The sequence below is a fragment of the Oncorhynchus gorbuscha genome, linkage group LG11 (assembly GCF_021184085.1).
Source record: "Oncorhynchus gorbuscha isolate QuinsamMale2020 ecotype Even-year linkage group LG11, OgorEven_v1.0, whole genome shotgun sequence".
In the NCBI taxonomy this organism is placed as follows: Eukaryota; Metazoa; Chordata; class Actinopteri; order Salmoniformes; family Salmonidae; genus Oncorhynchus; species Oncorhynchus gorbuscha.
In genome coordinates, this window is record NC_060183.1 from 32,444,077 (window position 1) to 32,463,105 (window position 19,029).

At 45.6% G+C, this 19,029-nt stretch overlaps 1 protein-coding gene across 1 annotated transcript in view; it reads left to right on the forward strand.

Annotated features, from left to right (window-relative positions):
• The window catches only part of nrg3b (neuregulin 3b), a 452,682-nt gene that overhangs the window by 212,601 nt on the left and 221,052 nt on the right, over positions 1-19,029 (forward strand). Inside the window, exon 2 of the mRNA XM_046369406.1 lies at positions 17,879-18,011. Coding sequence (XP_046225362.1) covers positions 17,879-18,011 — 133 coding nt within the window. The remainder of the gene's footprint in view (positions 1-17,878; positions 18,012-19,029) is intronic.

The following is a 19,029-nucleotide window of genomic DNA, read 5'->3' on the forward strand; positions in this document are numbered from 1 at the left end:
TCAGTCTCTCGGTCCCAGCTTTGATGCACCTGTACTGACCTCGCCTTCTGGATGATAGCGGGGTGAACAGGCAGTGGTTCGGGTGGTTGATGTCCTTGATGATCTTTATGGCCTTCCTGTAACAACGGGTGGTGTAGGTATAATAATATAATAATATATGCCATTTAGCAGACGCTTTTATCCAAAGCGACTTACAGTCATGTGTGCATACATTCTACGTATGGGTGGTCCCGGGAATCGAACCCACTACCCTGGCGTTACAAGCGCCATGCTCTACCAACTGAGCTACAGAAGGACCAGTGTAGGTGTCCTGGAGGGCAGGTAGTTTGCCCCCGGTGATGCGTTGTGCAGTCCTCACTACCCTCTGGAGAGCCTTACGGTTGAGGGCGGAGCAGGTGCCGTACCAGGCGGTGATACAGCCCGCCAGGATGCTCTCGATTGTGCATCTGTAGAAGTTTGTGAGTGCTTTTGGTGACATGCCGAATTTCTTCAGCCTCCTGAGGTTGAATAGGCGCTGCTGCGCCTTCTTCACGACGCTGTCAGTGTGAGTGGACCAATTCAGTTTGTCTGTGATGTGTATGCCGAGGAACTTAAAACTAGCTACCCTCTCCACTACTGTTCCATCGATGTGGATAGGGGGGGAGTTCCCTCTGCTGTTTCCTGAAGTCCACAATCATCTCCTTAGTTTTGTTGACGTTGAGTGTGAGGTTATTTTCCTGACACCACACTCCGAGGGCCCTCACCTCCTCCCTGTAGGCCGTCTCGTCGTTGTTGGTAATCAAGCCTACCACTGTTGTGTCGTCCGCAAACTTGATGATTGAGTTGGAGGCGTGCGTGGCCACGCAGTCGTGGGTGAACAGGGAGTACAGGAGAGGGCTCAGAACGCACCCTTGTGGGGCCCCCGTGTTGAGGATCAGCGGGGAGGAGATGTTGTTGCCTACCCTCACCACCTGGGGGCGGCCCGTCAGGAAGTCCAGTACCCAGTTCCACAGGGCGGGGTCGAGGCCCAGGGTCTCGAGCTTGATGACGAGCTTGGAGGGTACTATGGTGTTGAATGCCGAGCTGTAGTCGATGAACAGCATTCTCACATAGGTATTCCTTTTGTCCAGGTGGGTTAGGGCAGTGTGCAGTGTGGTTGAGATTGCATCGTCTGTGGACCTATTTGGGCGATAAGAAAATTGGAGTGGGTCTAGGGTGTCAGGTAGGGTGGAGGTGATATGGTCCTTGACTAGTCTCTCAAAGCACTTCATGATGACGGAAGTGAGTGCTACGGGGCGGTAGTCGTTTAGCTCAGTTACCTTAGCTTTCTTGGGAACAGGAACAATGGTGGCCCTCTTGAAGCATGTGGGAACAGCAGACTGGTATAGGGATTGATTGAATATGTCCGTAAACACACCGGCCAGCTGGTCTGCGCATGCTCTGAGGGCGCGGCTGGGGATGCCGTCTGGGCCTGCAGCCTTGCGAGGGTTAACACGTTTAAATGTCTTACTCACCTCGGCTGCAGTGAAGGAGAGACCGAGAAACTGGTTTCCAGTTTGCAAAGAGTTAAATAAAGTTCGTTCAGAGCCATCGATGTGTCTGCTTGGGGGGGGATATATACGGCTGTGATTATAATCGAAGAGAATTCTCTTGGAAGATAATGCGGTCTACATTTGATTGTGAGGAATTCTAAATCAGGTGAACAGAAGGATTTGAGTTCCTGTATGTTTCCTTCATCACACCATGTCCCGTTAGTCATGAGGCATACGCCCCCGCCACTCTTCTTACCAGAGAGATGTATGTTTCTGTTGGCGCGATGCGTGGAGAAACCCGTTGGCTGCACCGCCCTGGATAGCGTCTTCCCAGTAAGCCATGTTTCCGTAAAGCAGAGAACGTTGCAGTCTCTGATGTCCCTCTGGAATGCCACCCTTGCTCGGATTTCATCAACCTTGTTGTCGAGAGACTGGACATTGGCAAGAAGAATGCTTGGAAGTGGTGCGCGATGTGCCCGTCTCCGGAGTCTGACCAGAACACCGCTGCGTTTCCCTCTTTTTCGGAGTCGTTTCCTTGGGTCGCTGCATGCGATCCATTCCGTTGTCCTGTTTGTAAGGCAGAACACAGGATCCGCGTCGCGGAAAACATATTCTTGGTCGTACTGATGGTGAGTTGACGCTGATCTTATATTCAGTAGTTCTTCTCGACTATATGTAATGAAACCTAAGATGACCTGGGGTACTAATGTAAGAAATAACACGTAAAAAAACAAAAAACTGCATAGTTTCCTAGGAACGCGAAGCGAGGCGGCCATCTCAGTCGGAGCCGGAAGTACAAAGAAGTACAAAGTACAGTATACTTACATAGTAATTCGTGCAAAATACCATACAAGGTTTATGAAAAATCATAAAACTAGTTATAGGTTCGCCAATATCTTTGTGTCCATCTGATCTGTCATCATCTTTCAAGGCCTCACAAAAGGTGTGCGATTTATCAATCAATACCCTGGAGCAACAGATTTATTCGGATGTTGTGGCACAACTAAGGGATTATTTTTCTCTCATTTAGAAATGCATCTCTTTCTCACATGGGATTGGTCAACCAAAGCACAAGGTGCTGAAAAAGTGATGATGCACATATGACAGGTTTAATGCTATGATTGGGGTTGTGACAGAACAGAAAAGGCCCATAACAACAACAACAACAAAATTATCAAATCAGATGTATTCCAATTGCACTGCTAAATCTAAAGTAGGGGGGCAATATACCAGCCAATCCGCTAGGCTTGTAATCATATTATGGCATAATGATATGACCAGGCACGTAAATATTAGAAACAGATCAATTTGACCCCTCTAATAATATACTATGAGGGATTTGATGGATTGAAAATGATATTCCCACGGTAGCTACTGGCTTTCTCTGGCTTTACACTACACAGTACTAGGCTACTCAATTCCTCATTTCATTATTGAATCCCCCCCACCGCCAATTATCCTTGGTTTGGTACTAGTTTGTGCTTGGTTTGGTACTTGTGGTTTATGAAGGAGGCTTGTAAGGAGAATGGAGACAAAACAAAACCCTTAATTCTGTGGGCTAACTTGTAACAAATAAAGATTTAAAGTCAATTCATAAGAATGATATAGAAAATGATATTTTTCTAATTGAGAAGGATTCTATTGAAATGTGGCGAGAAACAAGTGATAATTGGTACTGGCTATATTGGGCTCAATATTGTGAGTTCAAAGACAACTTTGGTAGTAATATGAACTTTGAAACAAGTGGTGTCTAGTAGGCTACAGAATTAGAGAAGGGTTGATTCTCTGAACATCAAGCGATAGGCTCAAGCAAACCTGTCTCTCTCCTCAGTCAGAGGCAGCCTCACTGTCACCAGGAGCAGCAACATATCCTCCTTATTTGTTTAGAAAAAAATGTGTATGCCAAAAAAATGTGGGGGAAAGCAATCATCATATTTATACAACCTAATAATAAACCTAAGAAGAACCACCTTTATATTTTATTTCAAATGAGAAAATCTGCAAATGTAATCTCTTTATTGATCGAGATGTGGACATATTCAATCAATCCCTATACCAGTCTGCTGTTCCCACATGCTTCAAGAGGGCCACCATTGTTCCTGTTCCCAAGAAAGCTAAGGTAACTGAGCTAAACGACTACCGCCCCGTAGCACTCACTTCCGTCATCATGAAGTGCTTTGAGAGACTAGTCAAGGACCATATCACCTCCACCCTACCTGACACCCTAGACCCACTCCAATTTGCTTACCGCCCAAATAGGTCCACAGACGATGCAATCTCAACCACACTGCACACTGCCCTAACCCACCTGGACAAGAGGAATACCTATGTGAGAATGCTGTTCATCGACTACAGCTCGGCATTCAACACCATAGTACCCTCCAAGCTCGTCATCAAGCTCGAGACCCTGGGTCTCGACCCCGCCCTGTGCAACTGGGTACTGGACTTCCTGACGGGCCGCCCCAGGTGGTGAGGGTAGGCAACAACATCTCCTCCCCGCTGATCCTCAACACGGGGCCCCACAAGGGTGCGTTCTGAGCCCTCTCCTGTACTCCCTGTTCACCCACGACTGCGTGGCCACGCACGCCTCCAACTCAATCATCAAGTTTGCGGACGACACAACAGTGGTAGGCTTGATTACCAACAACGACGAGACGGCCTACAGGGAGGAGGTGAGGGCCCTCGGAGTGTGGTGTCAGGAAAATAACCTCACACTCAACGTCAACAAAACTAAGGAGATGATTGTGGACTTCGGGAAACAGCAGAGGGAACACCCCCCTATCCACATCGATGGAACAGTAGTGGAGAGGGTAGCTAGTTTTAAGTTCCTCGGCATACACATCACAGACAAACTGAATTGGTCCACTCACACTGACAGCATCGTGAAGAAGGCACAGCAGCGCCTCTTCAACCTCAGGAGGCTGAAGAAATTCGGCTTGTCACCAAAAGCACTCACAAACTTCTACAGATGCACAATCGAGAGCATCCTGGCGGGCTGTATCACCGCCTGGTACGGCAACTGCTCCGCCCTCAACCGTAAGGCTCTCCAGAGGGTAGTGAGGACTGCACAACGCATCACCGGGGGCAAACTACCTGCCCTCCAGGACACCTACACCACCCGATGTTACAGGAAGGCCATAAAGATCATCAAGGACATCAACCACCCGAACCACTGCCTGTTCACCCCGCTATCATCCAGAAGGCGAGGTCAGTACAGGTGCATCAAAGCTAGGACCGAGAGACTGAAGAACAGCTTCTATCTCAAGGCCATCAGACTGTTAAACAGCCACCACTAACATTGAGTGGCTGCTGCCAACACATTGTCATTGACACTGACCCAACTCCAGCCACTTTAATAATGGGAATTGATGGGAAATGATGTAAATATATCACTAGCCACTTTAACTATGCCACTTTGTTTACTTTGTCTACACACTCATCTCATATGTATATACTGTACTCGATACCATCTACTGTATGCTGCTCTGTACCATCACTCATTCATATATCCTTATGTACATATTCCTTATCCCCTTACACTGTGTATAAGACAGTAGTTTTGGAATTGTTAGTTAGATTACTTGTTGGTTATCACTGCATTGTCGGAACTAGAAGCACAAGCATTTCGCTACACTCGCATTAACATCTGCTAACCATGTGTATGTGACAAATACAATTTGATTTGATTTGATTTGGTGCGTGTGACGTTGCAAAGCAGTAAGCATGTTTATTTATCCTTCATTAATTACTTCTTCTTGATTTCAATATGGAATGGAAACCAAGGTAAAAGATATTCTTATACCATATTTTTGTGTAACATTGTAGCAGTTCATTCAATTGGGAGTGGTAAGGGTGGAGTGGTATGATGTTCCCCCATGATGAAATAGGTTCATGACTGAAAAGGTTTGGGAAGCACTGATCTAGCTAATGATTAGTACAAATACAGATGGGCATGTTTCACCATATTTATTTGTATCCACTATGTTGCATCAGTTGGGCTACAGGTAATAATAATTATTGCTAAATAAAACACCAGCATGATAATGTTGTTAGGATCATTTTTGGAGAGGTAGATTATATTGTATTGGTATTCCCATCGTGTTATTGTCACTAATTTCGGAGTTGAAAAGTCACCAGGTCTGCATTCAGTACAAAATAAATGTAATACAACGTAAAGATTAAGTGGAAACTGTCATGCAGGTGAATGAGGACCCAAAAGCGACTTGGCGAAAACAGAGTCTTTAATCCAGTAAAGTAATTCTACAAACATAAGACATAATTCCACTCGTAATGACGAGAACAGACTGGAGACTCGATCAAGAACTGCAGGTTGCCTCGGGAAGGCACTTGAACCTAGCAGACTCAGACACCTGCTCTCCACGCAGCATCTGAGGGAAACACGACACGACAGGGCGATACACAGACACAGCACGGTGAACAATAGACAAGGATCCGACAGGACAGGAACGGAAAACAAGGGAAGAGATAGGGACTCTAATCAGGGGAAAAGATAAGGAACAGGTGTGGGAAGACTAAATGATTGATTAGGGGAATAGGAACAGCTGGGAGCAGGAACGGAACGATAGAGAGAAGAGAGAGAGGAAGGGAGAGAGAAAAAGGGGAACGAACCTAAAAAGACCAGCAGGGGGAAAACGAACAGAAGGAAAAGCAAAATGACAAGATGATATAAGACAAAACATGACAGTACCCCCCCACTCACCGAGCGCCTCCTGGCGCACTCGAGGAGGAATCCTGGCGGCAACGGAGGAAATCATCAATGAGTGAACGGTCCAGCACGTCCCGAGACGGAACCCAACTCCTCTCCTCAGGACCGTAACCCTCCCAATCCACTAAGTATTGGTGACCCCGTCCCCGAGAACGCATGTCCATGATCCTACGTACCTTGTAAATAGGTGCGCTCTCGACAAGGACGGGAGGGGGAGGGAAGACGAACGGGGTGCGAAGAAAGGGCTTGACACAGGAGACATGGAAGACAGGATGGACGCGACGAAGATGTCGCGGAAGAAGCAGTCGCACAGCGACAGGATTGACGACCTGGGAGACACGGAACGGACCAATGAACCGCGGAGTCAACTTACGAGAAGCTGTCGTAAGAGGAAGGTTGCGAGTGGAAAGCCACACTCTCTGGCCGCAACAATACCTTGGACTCTTAATCCTGCGTTTATTGGCGGCTCTCACAGTCTGTGCCCTGTAACGGCAAAGTGCAGACCTCACCCTCCTCCAGGTGCGCTCACAACGTTGGACAAACGCTTGAGCGGAGGGAATGCTGGACTCGGCAAGCTGGGAAGAGAACAGAGGAGGCTGGTAACCCAGACTACTCTGAAACGGAGATAACCCGGTAGCAGACGAAGGAAGCGAGTTGTGAGCGTATTCTGCCCAGGGGAGCTGTTCTGCCCAAGACGCAGGGTTTCTGAAAGAAAGGCTGCGTAGTATGCGACCAATCGTCTGATTGGCCCTCTCTGCTTGACCGTTAGACTGGGGATGAAACCCGGAAGAGAGACTGACGGACGCACCAATCAAACGACAGAACTCCCTCCAAAACTGTGACGTGAATTGCGGGCCTCTGTCTGAAACGGCGTCTAACGGGAGGCCATGAATTCTGAACACATTCTCGATGATGATTTGTGCCGTCTCCTTAGCGGAAGGAAGTTTAGCGAGGGGAATGAAATGTGCCGCCTTAGAGAACCTATCGACAACCGCAAGAATCACAGTCTTCCCCGCAGACAAAGGCAGACCGGTAATGAAGTCTAGGGCGATGTGAGACCATGGTCGAGAAGGAATGGGGAGCGGTCTGAGACGACCGGCAGGAGGAGAGTTACCCGACTTAGTCTGCGCGCAGTCCGAACAAGCAGCCACGAAACGGCGCGTGTCACGCTCCTGAGTCGGCCACCAAAAGCGCTGGCGAATAGACGCAAGAGTGCCTCGAACACCGGGATGACCAGCTAACTTGGCAGAGTGAGCCCACTGAAGAACAGCCAGACGAGTGGAAACAGGAACGAAAAGGAGGTTACTAGGACAAGCGCGCGGCTAAGCAGTGTGCGTGAGTGCTTGCTTAACCTGTCTTTCAATTCCCCAGACTGTCAACCCGACAACACGCCCATAAGGAAGAATCCCCTCGGGATCAGTAGAAGCCACAGAAGAACTAAACAGACGGGATAAGCCATCAGGCTTGGTGTTTTTGCTACCCGGACGGTAAGAAATCACAAACTCGAAACGAGCGAAAAACAACGCCCAACGAGCTTGACGGGCATTAAGTCGTTTGGCAGAACGGATGTACTCAAGGTTCTTATGGTCTGTCCAAACGACAAAAGGAACGGTCGCCCCTCCAACCACTGTCGCCATTCGCCTAGGGCTAAGCGGATGGCGAGCAGTTCGCGGTTACCCACATCATAGTTGCGTTCAGATGGCGACAGGCGATGAGAAAAATAAGCGCAAGGATGAACCTTATCGTCAGACTGGAAGCGCTGGGATAGAATGGCTCCCACGCCTACCTCTGAAGCGTCAACCTCGACAATGAATTGTCTAGTGACGTCAGGAGTAACGAGGATAGTAGCGGACGTAAAACGTTCTTTTAGAAGATCAAAAGCTCCCTGGGCGGAACCGGACCACTTACAACACGTCTTGACAGAAGTAAGAGCTGTGAGAGGGGCAGCAACTTGACCGAAATTACGAATGAAACGCCGATAGAAATTAGCGAAACCTAAAAAGCGCTGCAACTCGACACGTGACCTTGGAACGGGCCAATCACTGACAGCTTGGACCTTAGCGGTATCCATCTGAATGCCTTCAGCGGAAATAACGGAACCGAGAAAAGTAACGGAGGAGACATGAAAAGAGCACTTCTCAGCCTTCACGTAGAGACAATTCTCTAAAAGGCGCTGTAGAACACGTCGAACGTGCTGAACATGAATCTCGAGTGACGGTGAAAAAATCAGGATATCGTCAAGATAGACAAAAACAAAGATGTTCAGCATGTCTCTCAGAACATCATTAACTAATGCCTGAAAAACAGCTGGCGCATTGGCGAGACCAAACGGCAGAACCCGGTACTCAAAATGCCCTAACAGAGTGTTAAACGCCATTTTCCGCTCGTCCCCCTCTCTGATGCGCACGAGATGGTAAGCGTTACGAAGGTCCAACTTAGTAAAGCACCTGGCTCCCTGCAGAATCTCGAAGGCTGATGACATAAGGGGAAGCGGATAACGATTCTTAACCGTTATGTCATTCAGCCCTCGATAATCCACGCAGGGGCGCAGAGTACCGTCCTTTTCTTAACAAAAAGAACCCCGCCCCGGCCGGAGAGGAAGAAGGCACTATGGTACCGGCGTCAAGAGACACAGATAAATAATCCTCGAGAGCCTTACGTTCGGGAGCCGACAGAGAGTATAGTCTACCCCGAGGAGGAGTGGTCCCCGGAAGGAGATCAATACTACAATCATACGACCGGTGAGGAGGAAGGGAGTTGGCTCGGGACCGACTGAAGACCGTGCGCAGATCATGATATTCCTCCGGCACTCCTGTCAAATCGCCAGGTTCCTCCTGAGAAGTGGGGACAGAAGAAATGGGAGGGATGGCAGACATTAAACACTTCACATGACAAGAAACGTTCCAGGATAGGATAGAATTACTAGACCAATTAATAGAAGGATTATGACATACTAGCCAGGGATGACCCAAAACAACAGGTGTAAAAGGTGAACGAAAAATCAAAAAGAAATAGTCTCACTGTGGTTACCAGATACTGTGAGAGTTAAAGGTAGTGTCTCAAATCTGATACTGGGAAGATGACTACCATCTAAGGCAAACATGGGCGTAGGCTTGTCTAACTGTCTGAAAGGAATGTCATGTTTCCGAGCCCATGCTTCGTCCATGAAACAACCCTCAGCCCCCGAGTCAATCAAGGCACTGCATGTAGCACCCGAACCGGTCCAGCGTAGATGGACCGACATAGTAGTACAGGATCTAGATGAAGAGACCTGAGTAGTAGCGCTCACCAGTAGCCCTCCTCTTACTGATGAGCTCTGGCCTTTTACTGGACATGAATTGACAAAATGTCCATCAAATCCGCAATAGAGGCACAGGCAGTTGGTGATCCTCCGTTCCCTCTCCTTAGTCGAGATGCGAATACCTCCCAGCTGCATGGGCTCAGTCTCTGAGCCAGAGGAGGGAGATGGTTGCGATGCGGAGCAGGGAAACACCGTTGACGCGAGCTCTCTTCCACGAGCTTGGTGACGAAGATCTACCCGTCGTTCTATGCGGATGGCGAGAGCAATCAAAGAGTCCACACTGGAAGGAACCTCCCGAGAGAGAATCTCATCTTTGACCACTGCGTGGAGTCCCTCCAGAAAACGAGCGAGCAACGCCGGCTCGTTCCAGTCACTAGAGGCAGCAAGAGTGCGAAACTCTATAGAGTAATCCGTTATGGATCGATCACCTTGGCATAGGGAAGCCAGGGCCCTAGAAGTCTCCCTACCAAAAACTGAACGGTCAAAAACCCGAATCATCTCCTCTTTAAAGTTCTGGTAATTGTTTGAACAATCAGCCCTTGCCTCCCAGATAGCTGTGCCCCACTCTCGAGCCCGGCCAGTAAGGAGTGAAATGACGTAAGCAACCCGAGCTCTCTCGCTAGAGTATGTGTTGGGTTGGAGAGAGAACACAATATCACACTGGGTGAGAAAGGAGCGGCACTCCGTGGGCTGCCCGGAGTAGCAAGGTGGGTTATTAACCCTAGGTTCCGGAGGCTCGGCAGGCCAGGAAGTAACAGGTGGCACGAGACGAAGACTCTGGAACTGTCCAGAGAGGTCGGAGACCTGAGCGGCCAGGTTATCCACGGCATGGCGAGCAGCAGACAATTCCTGCTCGTGTCTGCCGAGCATGGCTCCTTGGATCTCGACGGCAGTGTTACGAACGTCTGTAGTCGCTGGGTCCATTCTTTGGTCGGATCCTTCTGTCATGCAGGTGAATGAGGACCCAAAAGCGACTTGGCGAAAACAGAGTCTTTAATCCAGTAAAGTAATTCTACAAACATAAGACATAATTCCACTCGTAATGACGAGAACAGACTGGAGACTCGATCAAGAACTGCAGGTTGCCTCGAGAAGGCACTTGAACCTAGCAGACTCAGACACCTGCTCTCCACGCAGCATCTGAGGGAAACACGACACGACAGGGCGATACACAGACACAGCACGGTGAACAATAGACAAGGATCCGACAGGACAGGAACGGAAAACAAGGGAAGAAATAGGGACTCTAATCAGGGGAAAAGATAAGGAACAGGTGTGGGAAGACTAAATGATTGATTAGGGGAATAGGAACAGCTGGGAGCAGGAACGGAACGATAGAGAGAAGAGAGAGAGGAAGGGAGAGAGAAAAAGGGGAACGAACCTAAAAAGACCAGCAGGGGGAAAACGAACAGAAGGAAAAGCAAAATGACAAGATGATATAAGACAAAACATGACAGGAAACTGTGCTGTTCTGAATAACCACTTGTAAGAGGTTGGGTTGTGGGTTCAACATGCACCAATACCTTTGAAATACATCACGCATTGCTTTAAGCAATACCCTGCCACACTAACAAAACAGAGCAAGTGTAAAGTCTGTTGAAAAATGTTGAAGAATGTGTTGTTTAGTGCAAGCTATTACGCAACATACAATGGTTCCTCCATCAAAAGTTGCGAGCTTACGCCGCGGGACTTAAAGGTAATTTGTGGTTTAGTATGGTACCCTGCATCACCACTTCATTGCTTCAGGCCAGAGCACACAGGAGTTAGTGCAGTGATTATGCTTTTGGGTCCAACTGTGTCTCCTACTGACAATGAATGGGTGACATAAACCTAAATAGAAACGGATAAGTGTGCATGACTTCAGTATTACTTACTAAAACTGTTGTCACACTAAGGTTTTTATCATTTTATTTTGTTAGGATTATTTGGCTCTAACTGTACTACTGTAGGCTACTCCCAAGACACTGCATAGCAGTACAAGCTGCGTTGCTACAGATGCTGGTTCAATACCTGTGCTGTCCTCGACTGGGAGACCCATGATATATTTGTTGGTGTTAGATTTTTCTCCCTCAAAAAACAAAAAATAATCATTCTAAATGATTCAAACTGGCTTTATTTACAAATTAGTAACAATTTCTCACCCCATGTTTAAAAATGGCATTTTTCTCGCTCATTTTATGTTGTTTGAATACGAAATCATCTCCAAAAAATGTAATGGGCATTGCACTAATAATGGCGCTGAGTAGGGAAACGTTCCCACTGTTCTGTTCTTAGTGCCAGTCTGCACGTTCAAACTAAAACAGTGTAACTAATAATTGCATCTTTATGCTTCATTAATAAAATAATTATAAAAATACTCTTTCAAAATGCCAATGTTTATTTTGTTATGGATCCATAACAAATTACTATGGGAATAAATATCACTGAATTACAGAAATATCCTCTATATGTAATTATTGGCGGAGAGTCACATCATATTTTCCGATATACTGTAGGCCTACCGTAGACGACATGAGTCTCACTAGTGTTGAGTAATGAGCTGTTAAAAGTGGTCCAGGTCTTATTTATTTAAAGAGCGTATTTATTTAAAGAACTATTTCAGCACCATTTCATGCTGCTCTGAGACAAGCATGGGGACTGGTCTTGATAAATCAATGAGATTTTTATTTTCACTGAATCTCCGTTTGGGTATTGGTTAGACTAGAATTAGAAAATTAGGGTGTAGGAATGTTATGCTCTTAGTGTGAGCTTTATTTAACTAGGCAAGTCAGTTAAGAACACATTCTTATTTACAAGGACAGCCTTCTCCTTCCTTCCTGTCGGGGAATTGAATCCCAGTTTCCCACAGAACACTGGATTATTTAGCTAAATCGCCCAGTACTGTACTCCTGACCGTCACCATATATTCCGTTCCATCCTAACAGAAACCCAGAGGAGAGGGTTTTTCGTTTGCCTCGGAATAGAAACACCATAATATTAATCAAATGACTCCTAAACTCTAAAAGTTATTGGAAAAGTAGACATTGTGATTACAATAAATCATGTAAACAAGATGCTGTGTTTTTATTTACAGGTTTTCAAACACTTGTAGCCTGAATTGCAGGACAATAGACTCTTTATAGCCCAGCTACTGTAGGTATGAACATCCCCGTACCTGCAATGTATTCGATGCTTAAGTACTCTGAAGTGTTACATTTCTAACTCAAAACAGCAGTACAGTATTTCTTCATCAACATCTTTATGCTTTCGTTAATAAAATAATGATTAAAATACTATTTCAAAATCCTGATGTTTATTTAGTTATGGATCCATAATGAATTACTATGATAAAAAAACATCAGTGAATTACAGAAATAATGGAACAAAGTTTTCTCATGAAGGTTAACATATTGTTGCTTAGTGGAAAATACTCTTTCAAACAAACAGTCATGTTGTACAGCTCCCTTATGGCTATTAAGCAAGGATATATTTTGGCATTTATGGGCGGCACACAATTGGCACAGCATTTCTCTCCCTCTAAAAATATAATGTTTTGGCCTTTACAAATATTATTTTGACCTTTTATTCAGATTACCATCACTCTCCTTTGTTTGTTTTTTGAAAATGAAATAACCTCCAAAATATTGTTATATATTATCAAGTTGATGACACAGCCATATAGCCGGCACCTACATAAAGCTGAGTGACTCACTCATTCATTGTTTTGGATCGAAATAAATAAGTACCAACATTCTTTCTGATAGTCTTTAATAAATACATGTTTTGGTTATCCTGACCTGAACACCATGTACAGTATTATAATGGCCCATTAGCAGGACAATATACCTTTACCAACACCTTTCTGTATTTTGATACTTTGTTCCGGAGTGGATGAGGGCTCCCGCAGTGCAAAATGCTTTGCTATAGATGCAGGTACGATACCTGTGCCGGCCACCACCGGGAGACCAATGAGGATGCTTTTGGTTTTAACTTAGGATCCTCCAATCCTCTATATGTAATTATTGGTGGAGAGTCACGTCATAATTTCCGATATACTGTTGGCCTACCGTAGGGGACATGAGTCTCACTAGTGTTGAGTAATGTGCTGTTAAAAGTGGTGTAGGTCTTATTTATTTAAAGAGCATATTGAAGTTAGAAGCAATGGCCTAAAACTATTTTAGCACTGTTTCATGCTGCTCTGAGACAAGAATGGGGACTGGTCTTGATAAATTTTTTATTTTCACTTAAACTCCGTAGGGTTATTGGTCAGACTAGAATTCAAAAATTAGGGTACAGAAATGTTACGCTCTTTGTGTAACCTTTTTCTGAACTAGGCAAGTCTGTTAGGAACAAATTCTTATTCACAAGGACAGCCTATTCCTTCCTCCCCATCGGGGAATTGAACTGCCATGTGCCCGGCCTGCACGACATGGGGATTCTTTAGCTAAATAGCCCAGTACTGTACTTCCGACCATCACGTTGTACAACGCCATATTTTCTGTTCCATCCTAATTGAAACTCAGAGGGTTTTAATTTTTCTTGGAATAGAAACACCACAATATTAATCAAATTAATTAAGAAAGTACCAATCAACTGTTACCCGACTCACCTACTCATTCCAGAATTTTTCTTTATTTTTAATATTTTCTACACTGTAGAATAATATTGAAGACATCACAACTACAAAATCAGTTTAAAACAAATTCCTATTTACAAGGACAGCCTACTCCTTCCTCCCCATCAGGGAATTGAACCCTAGTCTCCCGCGTGCCCATCTCCCGCATGCCCCCCAGCCTCCCGCATGCTCAGTCCAGAGGCGCCAGAGCCCCTCAGTCCAGAGGCGCCAGAGCTCCTCTGTCCAGCGCTACCAGAGCCTTCCTCTCCAGCGTTGCCGGAGCTACCCGTCTGTTCTGCACCGCCTGATCTGCCCGTCTGTCCAGAGCTGCTAGAGTCTCCCGTCTGTCCAGAGCTGCTAGAATCGCCCGTCTGTCCAGAGCCACTAGAGTCTCCCGTCTGTCATGAGCCGCTAGAGTCTCCCGTCTGTCATGAGCCGCCAGAGCCGCCAGTCAGCATGGAGCCGCCAGAGCCGCCAGTCAGCCAGGATCCTCCAGAGCCGCCAGTCAGCGAGGATCATCTAGAGCCACCAGTCAGCCAGGATCTGCCAGTCAGCCACGATCTGCCAGAGCCGCCAATCAGCCAGGATCTGCTAGAGCCGCCAGTCAGCCAGGATCCGCAAGAGCAGCCAGTCAGCCAGCATCTGCCAGAGCCGCCAGTTAGCCAGGATCCGCCAGAGCCGCCAGTCAGCCAGGATCTGCCAGTCAGCCAGGATCTGCCAGAGCCGCCAGTCAGCCAGGATCTGCCAGAGCCACCAGTCAGCTATGATCTGCCAGAGCCGCCAGTCAGCCAGGATCTGCCAGAGCCGCCAGTCAGCCAGGAGCTGCCAGAGCCGTCAGTCAGCCAGAAGCTGCCAGAGCCATCAACCAGCCTGAGCTATCTCTCAGTCCTGAGCTACCTCTCAATCCTGAGCTACCCCTCAGGCCTGAGCTACCCCTCGGTCCTGATCTACCCCTTGGTCCTGAGCTACCCCTTGGTCATGAGCTACCCCTCAGTCCTGAGCTACCTCAGTCCCGAGCTGCCCCTCAGTCCAGTGGGGCCCGTTGTTAGGGTTCCTAGGCCAAGGTCGGCGGCGAGGGTCGCCACTCAAAGGACGCTAAGGAGGTGGACTAAGACAATTATGGAGTGGGTTCCACGTCCAGCGCCAGAGCCGCCACCAGAGACAGATGCCCACCCATACCCTCCCCTATAGGATTAGGTTGTGCGGTCAGAGTCCGCACCTTGGGGGGGGGGGGGGTACTGTCACGTTCTGACCATAGTTCTTGTGTGTTTTCCTTGTTTTAGTGTTGGTCAGGACGTGAGCTGGTTGGGCATTCTATGTTGTATGTCTAGTTTGTCTATTTCTATGTTTGGCCTGATATGGTTCTCAATCAGAGGCAGGTGTTAGTCATTGTCTCTGATTGGGAACCTTATTTAGGTAGCATGTTTTGTGTTGGGTTTTGTGGGTGGTTGTTTCCTGTCTTTGTGTTTGTTGCACTAGATAGGGATGTTTCAGTTTTTCACATTTCTTGTTTTGTATATTGCTCTATTTTCATCTTTCATTAAAGATGCATAAAGATAACCACTCTACATTTTGGTCCGCCTCTCTTTCACCAGAAGAAAACCGTTACAATAATATTTTCCATTCCATCCTTTTTTATTCTATCTTTATTTATCCAGGCAAGTCAGTTAAGAACAAATTCTTATTTTCAATGACGGCCTAGGAACAGTGGGTTAACTGCCTGTTCAGGGGCAGAACGACAGATTTGTACCTTGTCAACTCAGGGGTTTGAACTTGCAACCTTGCAGTTACTAGTCCACTGCTCTAACCACTAGGCTACGCTGCCTAACAGAAATCCAGAGGTTTAGAAACACCATAATATTAATCAAATTATTAAGTCAAATTTCTTAAAATCAATCCCATGTACTATGTTATGACAAAAAAAGGTTTAAATTTCTCTAGTAATGCCAATATGGGAGACTATCAAATGCTTCTCAAAGTTGCCCTCGAGTGGTCAAACTAGCAGTAACTTGCATTAACGTAAAAAATGGCTGAAAATGAAGTAACGTGCCATAGAATGCTGCAGCAGCCCGCAAGGTGTGCTGCAGTATGACGCAACTTTTAAAGGAGGAACACTGTAGCAAAACTTAAATCAAACTGAATGCACCCCAGAACTAACTTTCTCACAGTCGTTCTACAAACAAATTGTCAAGCGTGATTACTTTCTGAACTGTTAGAGCTAGACCAACTGTTGAAAATAATTAAGAAATGATTGGGATATCATTTGTGGTTGGGATATCTTAACCCAATTAACAGGAAAGTATTGGATGTGTTTTCCCTTCAAAATTCACCAGAAACAAGACGTGTGTGTGTTTGTGTGTGCGTGTGTGTGTCATGGTTGGGGTCAATCCAACAATGAATTTGAATTTCATTTGAATTGTCCACACCCCACAGGAAGAAGATCTTTAATTTAATTTGAATTGAAGGAATTGAAGAAAGTATAATTTACTTTAAAGCAATTAAAACCAATTAAACTGAGACATGAAATATCAGTCTAATTAATTTGACAAATATTTGATCAAAAGGATATGCCACTCACTTAATAATGCAAATAATTACATATACCGTTTCAAAGATGTCAAACAGTATTTAGTTTTGTAATGCGATGTTAGATTGTTCCCTTCCATACTGCAGTGTTTGATCTAATACATTTTGGGAAATGTTTTTTTTCTGATATTTAAAAACATTAAGGGAATTATTAATTATTATAGACAACCCACAACATGATCTTATAATATTTCCAGACCACTACAAAAATACTTGATTGTTGTAGGAAAATACGTTTTACAAATGAAATGTTTGAACCTTCTGCTTCATGTTATTGTTAACCATACGTGATGTCAAAATAAAAAATGATATGGTGTGTAGAATAAATAAGCAATTTGAATTTCATTGAATTAAATTCTACATTAATTCAAGAGCAATTCAGAATTGACCCCAACCTTGGTGTGTGTGTGTGTGTGTGTGTGTGTGTGTGTGTGTGTGTGTGTGTGTGTGTGTGTGTGTGTGTGTGTGTGTGTGTGTGTGTGTGTGTGTGTGTGTGTGTGTGTGTGTGTGTGTGTGTGTGTGTGTGTGTGTGTGTGTGTGCAAACATGGCTGACTGTCTTTTTTGCGGGTAAATACCTGCATTGCAGTGGCTGTGCATAGCGGCCATGGCTCAGTCAACAGACAGAACAGTGTGTGTGTGCAAAGCAGAGCAGGGCTTGTGCAGGGTCAGAATGAAAGAGCAGCAATGCAGGTGAAAAATGTCATGCCACAGCCATTTATTCTTACTGATAATTAACAGGAAGGAGTGGAGAGACAGCAGTGTTTACTACTTAGCTCCGCTCTGGTAGCCTATTGAACCTGAACCCCCGTGTCATGACACCTGCTCCTGAATATTATTTATATCAAGTGGGCACCGCAAGCTCCTGAGTAGCCTTGTTAGTGTGAATGGAAGCTGTATGTATGATGATATAGGCCACGATCATAGAGCCAAGCTATTTGGCAAAACCATCAAAAATCCTTACTGTTTATACAATAAGCCAAATCAAGTAGTAATCCAGGTCATTTTGACACATCTCTATCCCTCTGTCATCTTTCTTTCTTGGTAAACAAATGTTTTTTTTTGCTGTGATTCTGAAGTTTATATGTTTACCCAAAGAAAATGGTTCTTCAATAATGGTGTCTCTGTGACATCTCTCTCTCTCTCTCTCTCTTTCTAACAGTGGCCCCCACATCCCCTAGTCTGCGTTCAGAGGTCTTCAAGCCTTGCATCGATGACAAGGACCTGGCCTTCTGCCTCAACGAGGGCGAGTGCTCCATCATTGAGACAGTAGCAGGGGTGCACAGACACTGCAGGTGAGTCTCTCGGTGTGTCTGTGTCTGTATTAGTTCACTGTGTCTAACTTGTCCTAGCCTGAAGATTCAGAACTTACGGTTGCAATAATGACATATTGCCTGTAAGGTTTGAATGGCAGGCTGCAGTGATCAGGACACCGCGGAGCAGGCGCAAGAGATTGTGAGGAAAACGTACCTCAATCCAGGGACGGGAGATGGCGCTGTACTCATAATTATCCCATTATCCAAATTGATACATCGAGAAGATTGAAATACTGCTAGTTTTTAATTAACCGGGTACTGCACACATACTTTTTTTCATAACAAATGTTTTGAAGATTTAAGCTTTCTGATAATGTAGCAATAATAAAACAAAATATTTTCTACCCCCCACACAAATACATTTTTTGTTTGCCTCATGGAATTGCTGTACCATACGGGTACTAAAATCGGATATTTTCAGAACATTCATTAAGTCAAATATAGCAGAAACAAGCACTCTTTTCATAAAAGGAAATGATTCTGGCGTCCATTCTTCCTCGCTGTTACTGTCCTCAAGCTCACTGTCCCCACTGCTCAATTAGGCTCCTTTAGCCCTGTCCATTGCCTGTGAATGTCAGTGGATATGTTGGCAAAAACATTGACCAATGCAGTAAATTGCCCTGACAAGTAGCCTAACTGCACAACGCTACCTTGAGGCAACAAAAATAAAACTACATTTTTTAAATATAAACTAAATATCTTCAAAACCTATCAAATATGCTTCATTAGAGATTCCTACAAAAGTACATACTTTTTATTGTCAAGTTATCTCTATATAAACATGCAAAATAATTAAATGTATTGTGGCAAAGAAGGGGGTCGAGTGATAAGTGGCAGATATGTGAGAGCAGAGCTAGTAAACGGGCTCTGCCCGATCACTAAAATGGCCACCCCTGTCAGAACTACAGATCACAAAATGGCCGACCGCCAAAACTACAAGTCCCAGAAGCAAGGGGAACCCTCAGAAGGTGGAGCCGACTCACAGATAAAGGGTCAA